The sequence below is a fragment of the Nyctereutes procyonoides genome, unplaced genomic scaffold (assembly GCF_905146905.1).
Source record: "Nyctereutes procyonoides isolate TBG_1078 unplaced genomic scaffold, NYPRO_anot_genome, whole genome shotgun sequence".
NCBI classification, from domain to species: Eukaryota; Metazoa; Chordata; class Mammalia; order Carnivora; family Canidae; genus Nyctereutes; species Nyctereutes procyonoides.
The window spans coordinates 20,161,473-20,182,847 of NW_026575034.1; the positions used below are offsets into that span (position 1 = coordinate 20,161,473).

Consider the following 21,375-nt stretch of genomic DNA (forward strand, 5'->3'; position numbering starts at 1 on the left):
TGAGATTATGCCTGTTTACCTGTTTGCACAAATAAAAAGAACAACCTTTCAGTTTGTAACATCTTGTAGAAGAATCTCATTTAAAGCTCAGCTCATAAAAAAAATAAAGCTCAGCTCATAACCGAATTGGGTATTTCTAGCTTTTTGCTATCCAAGTCATTCTAATTAATACTAAATAGAATATCTTAATTCTTATTAGTGGTTGTAATTTCAATTAACTTCATTTTTTTCCCTGAAATCTCCTCTTTCCAGTGCCATTTATAGATTATGACATTGTTAAAGCCTTCTGGGCTAGTTCTGCTATGAGGATATTGGAATTTGTGTGGATTTTACTAAATAGCTATACACATATTGTTACAAAATGACTGTGTATACTGTTACCACTATTACCATTGTATAAACCTGAACCACTAACTATTCAAAATACTACATATTTAATTATAACATATGCTTGAATATGTGAAACTGGCCTCAAACTTTATTTGACCTCTTAAAATACAGCTATTTTTTCTTGGCTTAGAGATAGAGACTTATCACTTAATATACTAATTATTGTTCCGTTTTGATTAAAGAGTAAAATTGTAAAAGTAAAACACCAAAAAACCCCAGGAAAAACAAGTCAAAATTCTTGTGCTATCTGGACAGGATCAGACTGACATAAAAGCTAAGAGACTATGAAAGAAAACAGGTAGAATTTACATCATCAAATGAAAAGCTTTTGTGAAATAAAAATATCACAAATAAAATTAAGATAAACTACAAACTGAGGAAAATATTTGAGATGTCAGACCAAAGTTAATGTCTTTATTACATTAATATTACATATAAGACACCAAAAAAATTTTTGAGCCCCAAAAATAATGGGCTAAGAACATGAAGTGACTACTGACAAAGAGGAATTGTGAATAGCTACTAAATAGAAGAATACTTGATATTATTGTAACTAATTAAGGATAACTACAACATGAATGACACATTTTCCCCCTGGAAAATTATCTAGGATTTTAACAAAACAATCACATCACAAAACAGTAACCTTCTATTTATTGAAAATTTAACACATGCCAGGCATGACCCTTTTATATAATTACATTGTTCCAATGACATTATAAGTTAGACATTAATCTCACTCTGCAGACCAAAAAGAAATTGAGGCACAGAAAAGTTCTGTTACCTTCCTCCAATCATACAATTAATAAATGTCAGAATTCATTAACTTTAAAAGGAAGGATCAGAAAAAAAGACATTTTTGTACAGTGCAAGTGGGTAGGAAAATTGTCCAAACTGTCTGGAAAATAACCTTGTCAAATATATCTTAAACTTTAAATATTTGTATATTTTGTTCTCAATTTTTCTAAATAGTATGGAGAGGGGAAAGATTCCCTTTTTACTAATCCTTTCTTCCCCATGAGGAAAAATCTGATTTGTGACATTTTAGGATGTAACTTGGTCCCTATTTACTACTGACTAGGGTTTCTGGGCTTTAAAAGGTCATGCATGTCCTATTCCCTCACTTCTTCATGGAACTAGACTGATATATTGGACCACGTCCCACTCAAGCTGCAAGGGAGGTTGAAGATTTTGAAAGACTCTATAGTAGACCACCTCAACTGAGGCTTATCAGAGTTCTGAACTTCAGTGACAATAGGGACCAGTGCAATTAATAAAAAGCAGTCAGTTATTTTTCATATTTCTTGTTTTTTTCGTAGGACTCTGAGGAGAGGAATGACCAGGACTACAATATTAGGAATTTCTGAGTCCCTAGGCCTAGTATCATATAATATTCTCTTTTAAAAATTTTTTTCATATAATATTCTCAAATATTATCCCAATTTAGAAATCTAATTATAGGAATCTATTCTAGATAAGTACTTTATATTGCAGAAAAATATTTGAAAGAAAATATGTTCATCATATATAATAATGGTTAAAAATTGATCGACAAATGGAATATAATAAAGATCTCAGAAATAAACCTACACAAGGCGGGGTTTCTGTGGTGAGGGTGCCAATAATACACAATGAGGAAATGGCAGTCTCTCCAATAAATGGTGTCAGGAAAACTGGATATCCACATGCAAAACAATGAAATTGGTCCCGTATCTCACGTCATATACAAATATCAACCCCAAATGGATGAAAGACTTAACATAATACCTGAAAGTATAACTCCATGAAGGCAACTTAGGAAATACATCTGGGCATTAGATTTGGCAGTCATTTTGGTTTTGATACTTAAAGCACCCACAAGAAAAGCAAAAACAAGAAAAAGTGAGATTAAAAAAAAAACTAACTAAAAATCTTCTGCTTTTAGTTCCTTCTGCAAAGGAAACAATCAACAAAATAAAGAGGCAAGCTATGAAATAGAAGTATATTATTACCAACCACATATCTGATAGAGAGCTAATATCTGAAATATACAAGGTACTCATACACCTCAATGACAAAGGGCAAATAATGCAATGCTTTAAATTGACAAGATAAATGAATAACCATTTTTTTTTTAGAGAAGACACAAAATTGCCAACAGGTACATGAAAAGTTGTGCATCATCACTAGTCATTGTGGAAGTGAAATTAAAACCACAATAAAATATATTACCCCTGTTAAAATGGTTATTATAAAAAAGTCTTTTCAAAAACCCAGAAGGTAGGAGGGAGGGGCAAGATGGCGGAAGAGCAGGGTCCCCAAATCACCTGTCCCCACCAAATTACCTAGATAACCTTCAAATCATCCTGAAAATCTACGAATTCAGCCTGAGATGTAAAGAGAGACCAGCTGGAATGCTACAGTGAGGAGAGTCCGCGCTTCTATCAAGGTAGGAAGACGGGGAAAAAGAAATAAAGGAACAAAAGGCCTCCGAGGGGGAGGGGCCCCGCGAGGAGCCGGGCTGAGGCCGGGGCGAGTGTCCCCAGGACAGGAGAGCCCCGTCCCGTCCCGGAGGAGCAGGAGCTGCACCAACCTTCCCGGGCGGAAAGGGGCCCGCAGGGAGTTGGAGCAGGACCCAGGAGGGCGGGGATGCCCTCGGGCTCCCTGGGACACTAACAGACACCTGCGCCCCGGGAGAGTGCGCCGAGCTCCCTAAGGGCTGCAGCGCGCACGGCGCGGACCCGGAGCAGCTCGGAGGGGCTCGGGCGGCGGCTCCGCGGAGGGGGCTGCGGGGCGGGAGCGCGAATCCACCAGCACAGGCCCCGGAGCACAGGGCGCCGGGACACAGCCCAGGATCCGGCCTCCCCCGGGACAGGCAGAGGCCGGGAGGGCCCAGGACAGCGAGGACGCTCCTGCCCCGAGCTGAGCAGATCAGCGGCCCCGCCCCGGAGCCTCCAGGCCCTGCAGACGGAGAGCCGAGAGCCCCGAGCCCCGTAGTTCCTGCGGAGGCTGAATCCAGGCTTCCAGAGTTGCCATAGCAACTGCGGCTGTTCCTCCTGGGGCCTCACGGGGTAAACAACCCCCGCTGAGCCCTGCAGCAGGCAGGGGCAGAGCAGCTCCCCCAAGTGCTAACACCTGAAAATCAGCACAGCAGGCCCCTCCCCCAGAAGACCAGCTAGACGGACCAGTGATACTCCCCCGTGTTCCAATACAACTTGTTTTTGGCCACTCTGCACTGAGCAAAATGACTAGAAGGAAAACCTCACCTCAAAAGAAAGAATCAAAACAGCCCTCTCTCCCACAGAGTTACAAAATCTGGATTACAATTCAATGTCAGAAAGCCAATTCAGAAGCACTATTATACAGCTACTGGTGGCTCTAGAAAAAAGCATCAAGGACTCACGAGACTTCATGACTGCAGAATTTAGATCCAATCAGGCAGAAATTAAAAATCAATTGAATGAGATGCAATCCAAACTAGAAGTCCTAACGACGAGGGTTAACGAGGTGGAAGAACGAGTGAGTGACATAGAAGACAAGTTAATGGCAAAGAGGGAAACTGAGGAAAAAAGAGACAATCAATTAAGGGACCATGAAGACAGATTAAGGGAAATAAATGACAGCCTAAGGAAGAAAAACCTACGTTTAATTGGGGTTCCCGAGGGCGCCGAAAGGGACAGAGGGCCAGAATATGTATTTGAACAAATCCTAGCTGAAAACTTTCCCAATCTGGGAAGGGAAACAGGCATTCAGATCCAGGAAATAGAGAGATCCCCCCCTAAAATCAATAAAAACCGTTCAACACCTCGACATTTAATAGTGAAGCTTGCAAATTCCAAAGATAAAGAGAAGATCCTTAAAGCAGCAAGAGACAAGAAGTCCCTGACTTTCATGGGGAGGAATATTAGGGTAACAGCAGACCTCTCCACAGAGACCTGGCAGGCCAGAAAGGGCTGGCAGGATATATTCAGGGTCCTAAATGAGAAGAACATGCAACCAAGAATACTTTATCCAGCAAGGCTCTCATTCAAAATGGAAGGAGAGATAAAGAGCTTCCGAGACAGGCAGGAACTGAAAGAATATGTGACCTCCAAACCAGCTCTGCAAGAAATTTTAAGGGGGACTCTTAAAATTCCCCTTTAAGAAGAAGTTCAGTGGAACAATCCACAAAAACGAGGACTAAATAGATATCATGATGACACTAAACTCATATCTGTCAATAGTTACTCTGAACGTGAATGGGCTTAATGACCCCATCAAAAGGCGCAGGGTTTCAGACTGGATAAAAAAGCAGGACCCATCTATTTGCTGTCTACAAGAGACTCATTTTAGACAGAAGGACACCTACAACCTGAAAATAAAAGGTTGGAGAACCATTTACCATTCAAATGGTTCTCAAAATATACCCTAAAAACTATAGAACACTTCTGAAAGAAATTGAGGAAGACACAAAGAGATGGAAAAATATTCCATGCTCATGGATTGGCAGAATTAATATTGTGAAAATGTCAATGTTACCCAGGGCAATTTACACGTATAATGCAATCCCTATCAAAATACCATGGACTTTCTTCAGAGACTTAGAACAAATTATTTTAAGATTTGTGTGGAATCAGAAAAGACCCCAAACAGCCAGGGGAATTTTAAAAAAGAAAACCATATCTGGGGGCATCACAATGCCAGATTTCAGGTTGTACTACAAAGCTGTGGTCATCAAGACAGTGTGGTACTGGCACAAAAACAGACACATAGATCAATGGAACAGAATAGAGAACCCAGAAGTGGACCCTGAACTTTATGGTCAACTAATATTCGATAAAGGAGGAAAGACGATCCACTGGAAGAAAGACAGTCTCTTCAATAAATGGTGCTGGGAAAATTGGACATCCACATGCAGAAGAATGAAACTGGACCACTCTCTTGCACCATACACAAAGATAAACTCAAAATAGATGAAAGATCTAAATGTGAGACAAGATTCCATCAAAATCCCAGAGGAGAACTCAGGCAACACCCTTTTTGAACTTGGCCACAGTATCCGGGAAGGACAAACAGTGTATGTTCTCATTCATTTGGGGAATATGAATAATAGTGAATGGGAATATAAGGGAAGGGAGAAGAAATGTGTGAGAAATATCAGAAAGGGAAACAGAACATAAAGACTTCTAACTCTGGGAAATGAACTAGGGGTGGTGGAGGGGGAGGAGGGTGGGAGGTGGGGGTGAATGGGGTGACGGGCACTGAGGGGGACACTTGACGGGATGAGCACTGGGTGTTATTCTGTATGTTGGTAAATTGAACACCAATAAAAATTAATTTATAAAAAAAAAACCCAGAAGGTAAGTAGTGTTGGGAGAAAGTGGAGACAAGGAAACCCTCATACATCATTGGTGGAAATGTATATTGGTACAGCTACTACGGAAAATGATTTGGAGGTTTCTTAAAAATTAAGAATATATCTATCACATAATATAATAATCTCACTTCTAGATAGATATTCAAGGGAACCGAAATCAGGGTCTCCAAGAAATATCTGAACGCCCATGTTCAGTGCAGTCAAGACATAGGAGCAATTTAAATGTCCATTGACAAATGGATCAAGAAAATGTTGACTGTACACACAATAGAATATTATTGACCTTTAATAAAAGAAGGAAATTCTTCCACTTGTGACAACATGGATGAACCTGGAGACTTTAGCTAAGTGAAATAAGCCAGACACAGAAGGAAACATACTACATGATATCACTTATGCAAAATAGTCAAATTCCTAGAAGCAGATAACAGTACAGTCACAGCCAGGGGCTTGGAGAAGGAGGCAATTTTTAAACAAATTATGTATTAGTAAAAGGATGCTATGTTTCCGTTATGTAAAATTAATAAGTACTAGAGAGGTACTGTATAGCATAGTGCATATAGCTATTCAAAGAACCATGTCCACTTTCACAATTATTTTTTTAAAAAAGATTTTATTTATGTATTTGTGACAGAGAGTGAGAGAGAGCATGAGGAAGGAAGAGGGGAGATGGAGAGGGAGAACCAGATTACCTATAGAGCAAGGGGCTGAAAACCAGGCTCTATCCCAGGACTCGGGATCATGACCTGAGTCAAAGGCACACACTTAACCAATTGAGCCACCTAGGCACCCATCCCACAATTATTTTTGAAATTCCACAGGTAACAACTGTTCTCAGCACTGTCAGTAATGTAATGTTTGTCACCTTCATTTTCCCCTCATTTGATCATCTAGCTGTTACCTAAGCATTACTATTTCCTCTATATCCTACAGATAAAATCAATATTGTTAATATATAATGACAATCACCTTCTACTGGTACTTACCAAACGTGATTTTGCTATGCCTTAGGGACCAATGTTAATATGTTTCAGAATATACAGAAAGGACTGAAAAAATAATTTCCAAAATGTTGGGAGTGATCGATTCTTGGTATTGGAATATGAGTGGGTTATTTTTTTCTTTTTTAATGTTTTGTTTTTTTAATACTGTTCTTTAATAGATCACACTCTATGTCAATATAGGAAAAATATATACGTGAAAAATCTACACAGCACTTAGTTGAGGATGCCCTAAACTGAAGTTACATTATCGCATCTGATTTAGTCTTTATAAAGTAACTGCTATACGACCAGGCCTCTTGCTAAAAGCAAATATAAAACAAAATATGGAACAACTATATTCAGACATTGTGTAAAAGCTAATTCAGAAAGTAATCCTGTACAGCGAGGCAATAAATAAGCTGAGTTCCATGGTCCTACTAACATTATGCCTAGAGGCATTCTCAGAGCCATGGTCCATGGAGCTGAAACTTAAGCAGAGCATGATGGCTTCGCTGAGCTGAGAAGAAAGAGAGCCAAACTGATGAGTGCCAAAACATTTGGCAACGGTGAAAGAGAGCGTCAGAAAGGAAGAAAATAAACAGTAAAGGGGCTTTAGGAATCTGCACAGGTTTTCGCTGTTCATTAAGACAGGCAGGCTAAGAGTAAGACAGGGCATGCCTCTCAGCGGACAGTTCTTAGGAATAAAAACTGTGATGAATATTCTAACCCTCTATATATAAAACAATAGAATAGAAAAAAACAAATAGCACATTAAAATGAATAATAAAAATTACTCACACAGAAGGCAAGGGAGAGGAAAAGAACAAGGAATACATGGGAGAAAATGGAAAGCAAATACCAAGATGGCAGACTTAAACCCAATTGTATTCATAATTCCATTAAAAGTAAATGGATAAAAGATTCTAATGAAAAGGAAGAGACCTTAAACTCTCCTTATCCCATGGATACAACTGGTTAACACTTACATCATTTAATAACCCAGAAAATGACATGAAGATTGCAGAACAGAATCCAAACCTCATGTATAAAAGAAGCCACACTGAAGTAGATAGGAAGGGTGAAGACACACTTTGGGAATGAAATGGACTGTGGAAGTGAGGAGGTAGCCACTGGTACAGAGAAGGGCAAAAAACAGTCATACCAGGCAGCTTCCTTGGAAAGATGAAGCCACTTGTCATTTGGCTTTGAAAGGAGGGGGAGCCAATCTTTTGAGTTTCAGAACCATTAAATTCCAACTACAGCCTAGAATTTAATATATTTGCAAACTTGGCTCTAGGAGAGACCAGGAAGCTCTTGAAGAGATAGCACAACAAACATCCAGGGAAGATACAGCATGTATGTTGTATCCAGTAGTTTGAAAAACTATGGGGGCAGGCAGGTTGGAGAGTTATTTATTCATCTCAAAGCATGCCACAGATAGACAGGCTCACAGGGAGACCCCTTTAGGAACACAGGAGCTGACAGGTACCATTTTTCCTCTCACTTCCACCATAAACACAGGTCACCTGCAGGAACCTGCACAGTGCTGACACTTACACCCACACATTGACAGTGTGATCATTAGAGTCACACCTGCCTCAGTATTGGCTCCATGGGAAGCCTCCCCCAGAGTAGCCCGAACCCCACCAACACCTCATCTCCTGACCCACACATTTTGTAGGACCTCAGTTTTGGCAGCAGCAGGTCTCATTTCACAAGGAGACCAGCATATCACTTTGTTATAATGTTCCCACTTGACTGGGGACTAAACACTGCACACAACAGCCAAAGAGAGGCCTCTGCAGACTACTGGACTGAGGGGGAAAATGGCCAGGACTAACAGCAGGGCATATACAACACAGATAAAGGACACTTTCTGAAGCACCAGGTCCTGGAGAACTGGAGACACTGAACTGCAGGACAGACACTGCACTGCAGGCTTCATAAAGTCACTACCTTCAAAAGATATAGAGACATAGCTGACATTTCTAAAACACAAAACTGACACAGACAGTAAGCCAAACTGAAAACACAGTGGAATGGGTCCCAAATGGATGAACAGGACAAAACAACAGCAAGAGATCTAAGCAAAACAGATACTACTTATCTGATAGACACCAAGAATTAAACTAATGACCATAAAGACACTCACTGAACTTGAGAAAAGAATGAAGAACATCAGTGAGAATCTTAAGAAAAAAACCCATCAGAGACAAAGAATGCAAAAAATGAAAATAAAAATACACTTGATGGAATAAATAGCAGGCTAGAAGAGGAGAGGAATGAATTAATCAGCAATAAAACAGAGTAATGGAAATTAATCAAGATGAGCAAATGGGGGAAAAATTATCAAAAAGTGGAATAGACATGGAGAACTTAGTGACTCCATTGAGCCTAATAACAGTTGCATTCTGGAATTCCAGGAGGGGAAGAGAGAGAAAAGGGGGCAGAGCTTTACTGAAGAAGTGATAGCTGAAAACTTACAATATCATGGGAAAGAAACAGAAATCTAGATTCAGGAGACACTGACATCCCCCAATAAAGTCAACTGAAAGAGCTCCGTGACATGAGACATAGTAATTAAAATGGCAAAAGGAAAGAAAAAACAGCAAAAGAAAAGAAGAGAGTTACAGGGAATATCCCATAAGGTTATCAGCGTATCAGCAGAAACTTTGCAGGTCATGAGGCAGTGACTGATAAATTCAAAGTACTGAAAGGGAAAAATCTGCAGCTAAGAATACTCTATCCAGCAAGGTTTCATTCAGAATAGGAGATAAAGAGTTTCTCACACAAACAGAAACTGAAAGAGTTCAGGATCACTGAACCACCTCTACAAGAAACATTAACCGAGACTGCTTGAGTGGAAAGTAAAGACCATAAGTGAGAATACAAGGAATAGGAAACAGAAAACTAGTACAAATTTAAAAATCTGTAAAAATCATTGTGAAGGGACTCACAAAATGAAAGGCTGTAAAATATGATGCCATATAGCTGAGACATGTGTGTACACGTGGGGGGCCGATTGGAGAAAAGAATGGGTCCACGCCAAAGAAACTGTCAACTTAATATAAACTGGTATTTGCAGGAGATGCTACATACAAATGAAATGGTAACCACAAATCAAAAACCAGTAATAAGATATGCAAAGAATAAAGAGAAAAGAATCTGAGTGTATCACTAAAGAAAGCCAACAAATCATGAAAGAGGGAAAGAGAAGAAAGGATCAGAGAAAAACTACAAAACAACCACAAAACGGCCATAAATACATATTTATCAATAACTACGTTGAGTGTGAATGGACTAATTTACTCCAATGAAAAGACACAGGGGACAGAATGGATTAAAAAAAAAAACAACTAGACCCATCTATATGCTGCCTACAAGAGACTCATTTCAGACCTAAAGATACATGAAGATTAGATTGAAAGTGAATAGATAGGAAAACCTTAATCATGCAATTGGAAGTTTAAGAGAGCCATGGTAGCAATACTTTTATCAGATAAAATAGACTTAAAAACAAGAGACCAAGAATGATAGATCTTTGGATAGATCATCCAAACAAAAAATCAGCAAAGAATCAGTGCTTTTCAATGACAGATTGAACCAGATAGATCTAACTGATATATTCAGAACAAACCATGCTAAACCAGAAGAATACACATGAGAGTTTGTCAAGAATAAATATTTCTGGGCTCTGGGGGTTTTCAATAGGTTAGTGGTGGAACAAAGAAATCTGCCTTTCTAACAAGTATTCTTGATGATTTTGATGTGATTATTTCATGGACCATATTTTGAGAAGCACTCCCCAGAAACATGCTAAAATCAAGTGCAATTATAATAAAAATCCATACACATTTCTGATGGGGAATTTAACAAGATAATTCTGAATTTTATCCAGAAGAATACATGTGAAACTGTTCAGAGTAAATATTTGAAAAAAATAAAACTGAAAAGCACTGTGGTAGGGGTGAGGGTGGGAAATTTAACCTATCTGACACATTAAGATATATGGTTAAATCTGATTAATTTGTATGTATTGTATTCACTCAAAAACCAAAATGTCAATGAAATAACATAGACTAGAATCAAAATCAAGAATATAAGGAAATGAATGATACAAGTGTCAACTACCTTAATAGAGACAGGTGTATTACTTAAAAATGGTGTTAGGATATCTGGCTATCTGTTTGGAAACAAAACACTCTCGCAACAATTCTTAATCTCTCCCCAAATCCAGATGGATTAAATATGTCAGTGTAAGACAAAACAAAACCAAAGACGTCATACTATTACTAGTAGAAAATGTAAGTGAATACTTTCTGTGATCTTTCTGTGGGAAAGACCTTGTAAGGATGACATGAAAACCATAACCCTTAAGTTAACGTGGGTATAGTCTATTAAAAAACAATGTAAAAAAGAGCAGTTAAATAAAGAACATATGTATTTAACATATAAACAACAAATAGGAAACTAGGACATCAAAGAGCTTCTAAAAAGAATAAAAAGAATACGGATGAAAATGATGCAAAAAGGATGTCAAACACACAATTCAAAGAAGAAATGCAAATGCCCCAAGACTGACTCTGTAAAGAATGTTCATCCTCACTTAGAGAAACAAAAAATTGGATAATAGCTACTGTATCTCTCACATTAAATTTGCAAAGGTGAAATAGATTGAAATCATCCACTGTATTTTTGAGAATAGGGCAGATATGAAAAATGTAGGCCTGTATCATTCATAAAATCTCTTTGGAAGGCAATCTGAAAGTAGTAAAAATTTACAAAATGGATTTGCCTTTTGTTTCTGAACAATGCTATTTTTAGTATTTTACATTTTCAAAATAAGTATGCATAAAACTTTGCTTCAACGGATATTCATGTATAGGATTGTTACCAGGATAAAACAATTTACAGTCTAACAGTAGGTGCACTAAATAAATTATTTTCCTATACAATATACTTATACCATATAGAGAAATGGGTAACAGTACAGATGTGTGAATTTTACAGACATAGGTTGAATTCTTTTCCTCTTCTTCTTAGCTCTTTGGCCTTGGCCAGTTGATTTAGCTCCTTTATGCCTCTCATTTCCTAGTGTTAAATGGATATAACACCACAAATTCATAGTACGGATATAGAGATTAAATTAAGCACTTAATGGAAACTAGTTCGCACAATGCCTGTGCGAAAGAAATGGCTGCTGTGATCATGATACACTAACCTTAAGTCATTAAAAGTAAGTAGATCTATATTTTCCATGGAAAGATGTTGTTCAGATTGTTGAGTTAAAAAAATGGGTTGCAAAATAACATGTTTGGGTATGAACAACATATGGGGTTGTGTGTGTGTGTGTGTGTGTGTGTGTGTGTGTGTGTGGGCACGCGCGCACACATGTGCAGGCTGTATATCTTTTTGTCCCTCTGGAGATAATTCCATTTAAGAATATCCTTACAATGGAATATTACTCAGCCATTAGAAACGACAAATACCCACCATTTGCTTCGATGTGGATGGAACTGGAGGGTATTATGCTGAGTCAAATAAGTCAATCGGAGAAGAACAAATATTATATGGTCTCATTCATTTGGGAAAAATAAAAAATAGTGAAAGAGAATAAAGGATAAAGAAAAAATGAGTGGGAAATATCAGAGAGGGAGACAGAACATAAGAAATGAAGAAGGGGTGGTGGATAGGGAGGTGGGCAGGGAGTGGGGGTGCCTGGGTGACAGGCACTGAGGGGAGCTCTTGAGGGGAGCTGGGTGTTATGCTATATTTTGGCAAATTGAACTTCAATTAAAAAAAAAGAATATCCTTACCAAATGAATAAACCCTTAACCACAACAAAAATTTAGCATCATGTAGAGACTGCACAATACATTTGAAGAATGATTCTCTCTCCCTTAAAGGTAGGACTTGTACATTTATGTAAATATGTGTATATATGGATTGGGAAAACCTTGAAACAGAGGAGTATAAAAATCAATGGAAAAGGAGGTAAATAAAATGAAATGTAGTATCTTACATTCCAAAGAAGGCCAGGGACTATTACTGTTTCATAGTCTTAAAGAATTCATTTAAATTTGTCAACTTTACTAATTAATTAAACAATGATGCTATGTTATTGAATTTAGAGAAAAAAGGAAGAAGAAAAAAATCAGAGTGGGAAAAGCAATAAAGAGAATAGAAATTAGAAGAATTCAGGGAACAGAAGCTAAGCTGAGAGGACAGAAATCTAGACATGTGGAGAAAAAGCAGAAAGAAGAAATACAGGAAGAGATTTGAAAGTATAGCTGTGTCCCCAAATCGAAGGAACAGGGAATGCATCTTCCATCCTCTGAGGCCCTAGTAATATTGTCACTAATATGGCCTTTCCAGACATCTTCTCTTAGGGACTGTGTCTCACACACTCACATTCTGTACACGGCATTATTCCTTGTCACATACACACACCACATGTTACGTATACTTACTCTCAGCTTCACAATATCTTATATAAACACACAGACATCCAACACCACAGATACTCACTGAAGGATTTCATACTCTAATTTGCATACCCTCATGGCCACCATATCTTTCACAAAGACCAAAGATGTCCCAAAGTGGGTACTGAGCCAACTGGATACTGACCAAGGCTGGGTGTTGTGGGAACCCACATGCCTGACCTTGTGTGAAGGATACCACACTATGGGATGTTTGCCCGAGGGCACCTGTAGTGGGCGCTAGTATCATCCTCTTCAGGGCTAGAAGGCCAGCACTGCCTGTACCTGGACTCACACTACTGTCTGCCCTAACTCACCAGGAGCTTGGAGGCAGCAGTGCTGGCCTTCCTAGAAGGCTGTACCACGCAGTCCTGATTCCTTCACATCTCCCAGACCCGGAGAAGACGCAAGAGCAAGGAGCTCTTGACCGGATTCCTTGAAGCAAGATTCCTGTTTCCTTCTAGCCTCTTGCCTGTTCAATGGGAGTGGGTGGGACAAATGCAAGCTGAGGCAAACAATGCTGCTGAAGGCCTGACAAAGGAGGCAAAGAATGAATCAGGCAGTTGCTTTTCAACAGTAAGAGGCACAACCTCTGTGATCTCTCTGGAAGGAGCCCCATCTCTGAAGAAGAACGTCTGGGAAAGCATTTTTGGGCTGGGATCCTGGAGAAGAGTGGGAATAGAATTGTTGTCTCTGGGTGTCCAGCAAGGAACAACATTGATGTGCAAGAAAGGAAATGACAAAATTTACCTTTCCCAATGCCATGCCCACCTCACAACCCCCAATGGGTACTAAGATTCCTATGGCCTGGGGCCCATCACCAGCTTGTCCACTCTCACCTGAGGGCAGAGAGGAGGCAGAAACTGGGCTGCAGGGTCTCTGGTGAAGGATCAAAGATCAAGTGTGGGAGCGAATGATGTCTGCAGCCTCCAGATCCAGTCTGGAAGGACAGCACTGGTGTGGGTTTGCTCCTAATCAATGCCTCCTGGGCTGCACTCCAGTCATCCTAGGAGTCTGACACCACCCCAAGCCTTTCTGCCTTACTCAACTCCAGATACAAACTCCAATTCTCCTAGGTCCCACTCCTGAACAGGGAGCATTTTTCCTTCAAGAATCTATTTAATGCTGAGGTCCTGAGAGTATGTAAACAGGGCATTCCTGGAGCTTGAGAAGCCCTCAACCTGATTACCTTTCCATCCTCTGAGACATCCTAGGGCACTTGGTCTTCTATTTGAGGTCACAGACTGAAATCTCTGACTCATGATAGCTCCCTTCATTCAAACCTTACACCGATAGCATTCCAGATAGCATCAGCAGATATATCTCAGGGGTTCGCAAGTCATCAAACTTGTGTTTTCACATATATGGCAATGACAAGAAATGAAAAGAAATAGATATTGGAGTGTCTGCATGCCAACTTTCTGAGTACTACAAGCTTAATTGCAGGGCTCATAGTTTCATTTTGGTTGTTTTTAATGCCCTATGTTCACCTTCGACGGTGGAGTTCATTTGGTTAGCAGGGTCTTAATATCAACATGATAGTAGGGGTTCTGGGCGGGCTCTTCTATTAAAGTTGTTAATTTACTGGACATATAGTCAAAGCTTTCCTTTTTTGGGAATAATTCACAAAGGACAGTCTTAAAGGATGAGACTTTTAAACTATTAAATTAAGACTTTGGCCACATAAAAATGGAACTACTCCTATAGCCCTCTAATGAAAGGGCTATAGGGAATTACTCCTATAGCCCAAGCTAATGAAAACATTTTTTTACAAATTTTTATTTATTTATGATAGTCACAGAGAGAGAGAGAGAGGCAGAGACATAGGCAGAGGGAGAATCAGGCTCCATGCACCGGGAGCCCGACGTGGGATTCGATCCGGGGTCTCCAGGATCACGCCCTGGGCCAAAGGCAGGCGCCAAACCGCTGCGCCACCCAGGGATCCCTGAAAACATTTTTTAAAAGGTAAATTTCACTGAGGTGGGCACTTGACAGGATGAGCACTGGGTGTTATTCTATATGTTGGCAAATTGAAGACCAATAAAAAATAAATTTATAAAAATAAAAAAAGGTAAATTTCAGATCCAAATGATGCATTCATATTAGCCGAAGGGCAAAAAATGTAATGGAAAAAGGTGGAAGAATCAGGTTATTACATGGTAGGATAGCCATGTAGAATTCAAGGAAAGGCCCTGAAGCTGTTAATCCCCCAATCATGTCTAGTGGCAATTTTATTCAGCAAAATATCATTCACCACATTAAAAACACCGGTAATTTGAATTTATTGGTTTTGTGGCTTGACTTACACATTATTTATAGTTTAATTTTGATTTTACACACGTATCAGTCTAACTCATTAAAACTGAATGATGATGTTGCATGGTCGAAATATGCTGTAATATCTCACCATATCCATAGTAATGGACATACGGATTTTTTCAAATCTTCAAACATTAGAACAGTGCCACAGTGAACATCATTGAACATATATCTTTGTGTCAAATATATTTGATGAAGAATCTAATTGCAGGATCTAAAGGTACATTCTTTTAAGTGCCAATAGATGTTGTCAATTGCCCTCTCACAGATTTGTGTTATTTTACACATCAATATTGTATAAAATCTCCTCTTCAGTTACAACTTTACTACCATTTGGTAGTGTGAAACTCTTCAATTTTGTTAATCCATTAGGTCAAAAAAAAGGCATCTCCCTGTTAATTTATTATATGATACTTTAATTGTAGTTGAGGATGAACATAATTTTATGTTTATTGATCATTTTCATTTCCTAGTTCTTCTGTGAAGTGACTCAATATTTCCTTTGCTACTTTTCTTTTATTGGGCTATTCAACTTTCTTTTACTGCTGTGTAAGATCCTTCTGTATTGCAAAGAATGGGGTCTTTTTGCATTAAAAAGAAGTCTTTCTACTTTGCCAGTTGACTTTATGGATTTTTTGCATCGCACATCTATAATTTATTTATTTATTTATTTTGCACATCTAAAATTTAATCAGTCTTTTCCCCTTATGTCTATCTAGTGTTAATTCTTGAAAGGTCTCTGTTTTTTTTTTTATGGTCTCTGTTGTTAAAGGGTTATGCTTTTAAAAATCATGCCTTTTTCTTCTAAAATTTTCAGTTTTCCTTACATGCATGGCTTCATTTACATCTCGATATATCTAGAATTTATTCTGATGTAAGGAATGCTGCAGAGATCTTCTTTTCCTCACAACTGTCACTTAGCACCACTTATGGGGAAATTCTCATTAATTTTTTGTCTTTTATATGACATTAAACTTTTGCTAAATTTGATCTATTTCTGTACTCTGTAGTCTGTTCCTTTACTTTGTATTTCTGTACAAGTACCATGCAATCTTAATTTCTCCTGGTTTTTGTGTGTGTGTTCTTAGGTGTGGAGAATGGAGTTAATTATATTCCTCAGTATATGACATCTTGTATGACTAGTGATTTTAAAGCCCCCTTCTTGTTTATTTATGCATTTGTTTGTATCATATACACCCGTATCTTATTCCCAATGAATTCATAACCATTCTAATATATGTGATGTGTTTATTTTCATCAAAAAATGATTTGATGTTTGTGCATATACTTGTACTCTACATAAATGATACTGTGTTCTATGCCTCTTTGTTTACCTTTTTCACTTAACTATGTCTTTAAGGTCGTTTACAATGCCAGGGGTTCATTTAATCCTTCTCCCTACTGCTGTGTAATATCCTTGGTGCACATCTCTTGCATTTTCATTTCTCTCTTCTCCAGTGAAGGATATCCATATCACACAATGCATTGCCAACACAAAGAACAGAATCACACACATTGCAGAAATATGCCATATGACTGTACCATATTCTGTGTGAGAAATTATGTGGTTCTCTCTTTGCCAATATTGCCAATAGAAAAGGAATCATTTAGCATGATTGTTATATCATAGTGTATGCACAGGCATAAGATGACCAAGTGATACCAATTTCCCTCCCAAAATGGCTCCTCATTTTCCCAAATGTAAATGCGTGTTCCTCTCTCTTCTGCTTTTCGCTGACAATTTACAGTATCTGACTTTCTAATTTCTGCCGGCCTAATAGAGGTAAATAGATATCTCTTTCTTGTTTCCATTTGTAGACCATGAATACTAATGAATTTCAGTTTTGCTTTCTATTCTTGGAGGACTTTTGGTTAATTTTTGTAAATTACCTTGTATATCCTCTGGTTGTTTATTTATGTTTTCTATTGGAGGTTTCTTCCTTTTCTTCTCTTCAATAAATGGTGCTGGGAAAATTGGACATCCACATGCAGAAGAATGAAACTAGACCACTCTCTTGCACCATACACAAAGATAAACTCAAAATGGATGAAAGATCTAAATGTGAGACAAGATTCCATAAAAATCCTAGAGGAGAACACAGGCAACACCCTTTTTGAACTTGGCCACATTAACTTCTTGTAAGATACATCCACGAAAGCAAAAGAAACAAAAGCAAAAATGAACTATTGGGACTTCATCAAGATAAGAAGCTTTTGCACAGCAAAGGATACAGTCAACAAAACTAAAAGACAACCTACAGAATGGGAGAGGATATTTGCAAATGACCTATCAGATAAAGGGCTAGTTTCCAAGATCTATAAAGAACTTCTTAAACTCAACACCAAAGAAACAAACAATCCAATCATGAAATGGGCAAAAGACATGAAGAGAAATCTCACAGAGGAAGACACAGACATGGCCAACATGCACATGAGAAAATGCTCTGCCTCACTGGCCATCAGGGAAATACAAATCAAAACCACAATGAGATACCACCTCACACCACTGAGAATGGGGAAAATTAACAAGGCAGGAAACCACAAATGTTGGAGAGGATGCGGAGAAAAGGGAACCCTCTTACACTGTTGGTGGGAATGTGAACTGGTGCAGCCACTATGGAAAACTGTGTGGAGGTTCCTCAAAGAGTTAAAAATAGACCTGCCCTACAACCCAGCAATTGCACTGCTGGGGATATACCCCAAAGATACAGATGCAATGAAATGCCAGGACACCTGCACCCAGATGTTTCTAGCAGCAATGTCCACAATAGCCAAGCTGTGGAAGGAGCCTCAGTGTCCATCAAAAGATGAATGGATAAAGAAGATGTGGTTTATGTATACAATGGAATATTCCTCAGCCATTAGAAATGACAAATACCCACCATTTGCTTCGACGTGGATGGTACTGGAGGGTGTTATGCTGAGGGGGTGGGTCAATTGGAGAAGGACAAACATTATATGGTCCCATTCATTTGGGGAATATGAATAATAGTGAAAGGGAATAGAGGGGAAGGGAAATGAAATGGTTTTGGGAAATATCGGGGAGGGAGACAGAACATGGAAGACTCCCAACTCTGGGAAATGGACCAGGGGTGGTAGAAGGGGAGGAGGGTGGAGGGTGGGCGGACTGAGTGGCGGGCACTGAGGGGGGCACTTGACGGGATGAGCACTGGGTGTTATTCTGTATGTTGGCAAATTGAACACCAAAAAAAATAATTTATTAAAAAAACTTAAAGTAAAATAAAACTCAGACCCTGAGATCACCGTCTCTCAGAAAAGGGCTTTCTTCCAGCTAGTTTTCTGAGACCCTCTTTAACATCTTTATTTCTCAGGCTATAAATTATGGGGTTCAACATTGGAGTCACCACTGCATAGAACACAGAGACCACTTTATCCCTTTCATTCATTATCCTGGAGTTTGGCTTCATGTAGTTGAATATCGCTGATCCATAGAAGAGGACAACAACAATGAGATGGGAGCCACAGGTAGAGAAAGCTTTGAGCCTTCCCTCCCCAGACTGCATCAGGATCACAGTGGAGATAATATTCCAGTAGGAGACCAGAATCAGGCACACAGGAGCTAAGAGGATGACCACACCCATTGCAAAGATGGCCATTTCTGTGCTGTAAGTATCTGCTGAAGCCACCTTCAGAAGGGCAGGAAGTTCACAAAAGTAGTGATTAATAATGTTCTGTCCTTGATAGGGTAGTTGGAAAGTAAAGGTGGTATCCACCAGAGACACGAGTGCTCCACTGGCCCAGGATCCTATGGCCAACTGGAGACACACCTGTTGGGTCATGATGCTAGAGTAGTGCAGGGGCTTGCAGACAGCCACGTATCGGTCATAAGACATCACCGCCAGCAGTGCACACTCTGTACACCCAATCAGAAGGGAGACAACTATCTGTGCCATACACCCAAGAAAGGAAATTGTTTTCCTCTTTGCCAGGAAATGGACCAAGACTTGAGGGACGATGCTAGTAGAGAAACAGAGATCTGCGAAAGAGAGGTTTCTAAGAAAAAAGTACATGGGAGTGTGAAGTCGAGAGTCCATGAAGATGACAATGATGATGAGCAGGTTCCCAAGCACAGTCAAAAGATAAATGAGGAGAAAAATAAGAAACAGCAGGATCTGGGTCTGCAAGTCCTGTGAAAGGCCCAGGAAAATAAACTCAGCCACAGTGGTTTGGTTTTCCTCCCCCATTGAGATTATGCCTGTTTACCTGTTTGCACAAATAAAAAGACCAACCTTTCAGTTTGTAACATCTTGTAGAAGAGTGTCATTTAAAGCTCAGCTCATAACCAGATTGGGTATTTCTAGCTTTTTGCTATCCAAGTCATTCTAATTAATACTAAATAGAATATCTTAATTCTTATTAGTGGTGGTAATTTCAATCGGCCTAATATTTTCCTCAAATCTCCTCTTTCCAGGGCCACTAATAGATTATGACATTGTTAAAGCCTGCCGGGCTAGTTCTGCGATGAGGATATTGAAATTTCTGTGGATTTTACTAAATAGCTGTACACATATTGTTACAAAATGACTGTGTATACTGTTACCACTATTACCATGTATAAACCTGCACCACTAACTGTTCAAAATACTACATATTTAATTACAACATATGCTTGAAAATATGAAACAAGGTCAAACTTAATTTGTCCCATTAAAAAACAGCTATATTTTCTTGACTTAGAAATAGAGGCTTATCACTTAATATACCAAGTACTGTTCCGTTTTGATTAAAGAGTAAAATGGTAAAAGTAAAACAATAAAAAAACCAGGAAACACAAGTCAAAATTCTCGTGCTATCTGGACAGGAGCAGACTGACATAAAAGCTAATAGACTATGAAAGAAAACAGGTAGAATTTACATCATGAAATGAAAAGCTTTTGTGAAATAATAATATCACGAATAAAATTAAGATAAACTACAAACTGAGGAAATTATTTGAGATGTCAGACTAAAGTTAATGTCTTTTTTTTACATTAAGATTACATATAAGACACCACAAAAATTGTTAGCCCAAAAAATAATGGGCTAAGAATATGAACTGACTACTTAGAAAGAGGAATTGTGAATAGCTACTAAATAGAAGAATACTTGATTATATTGTAACTAATTAAGAACAACTACAACATGAAAGAGAGTTTTCCTCCTGGAAAATTAGCTAGGATTTTAACAAAACAATCATATCACAAAACAGTAACCTTGTATTTTATTGAAAATTTAACACATGCCAGGCATGAAGTTTTTATATAGTTACATTGTTACAATGACATTGTAAGTTAGACATTATTAATCTCACTCTGCAGACAAAAAAATTGTGGCACAGAAAAGTTCTGTTAGCTTCCTCCAATCATACAATTAATAAATGTCAGAAATCATTAACTTTAAAACGAAGGATCAGAAAAAAAGACATTTTTGTACAATGCAAGTGGGTAGGAAAATTAGTTCAACCTGTCTGGAAAATAACCTTGTCAAATGTATCTTAAATTTTAAATATTTGTATATTTTGTTCTCAATTTTTCTAAATAGTATGGAGAGGGAAAGATTTCCTTTTTACTAATCTTTTCTTCCCCATGAGGAAAAATCTGATTTGTGACATTTTAGGATGTAGCTTGGTCCCTATTTACTACTGGCTAGGGTTACTGGGCTTTAAAAGGTCATGCATGTTCTATTTCCTCACTTCTTCATGGAACTGGACAGATACATTGGACCACATCCTACTAAAGCTGTAAGGGAGGTTGAAGATTTTGAAAGACTTCATAGTAGGTCACCCTGACTGAGGCTTATCAGAGTTCTGAACTTCAGTGACAGTAGGGACCAGTGCCATTAATAAAAAGCAGTCTGTTATTTTTCA

General features: G+C 38.6%; 1 protein-coding gene across 1 annotated transcript; it reads right to left on the reverse strand.

The window, feature by feature from the left end:
• Window positions 1–18,769: 18,769 nt before the first annotated feature.
• Window positions 18,770–19,714, reverse strand: LOC129505042 (olfactory receptor 2D3-like). The gene has a single exon (XM_055317971.1). It carries the CDS (start codon window positions 19,712–19,714, stop codon window positions 18,770–18,772), a length of 945 nt encoding a protein of 314 aa, XP_055173946.1.
• Between the last annotated feature and the right edge of the window lie 1,661 nt (window positions 19,715–21,375).

Coding starts and splice junctions, on each gene's coding strand:
- LOC129505042 (XM_055317971.1), bottom strand. CDS start 19,714: ATGGGGGAGGAAAACCAAACCACTGTGGCTGAGTTTATTTTCCTGGGC.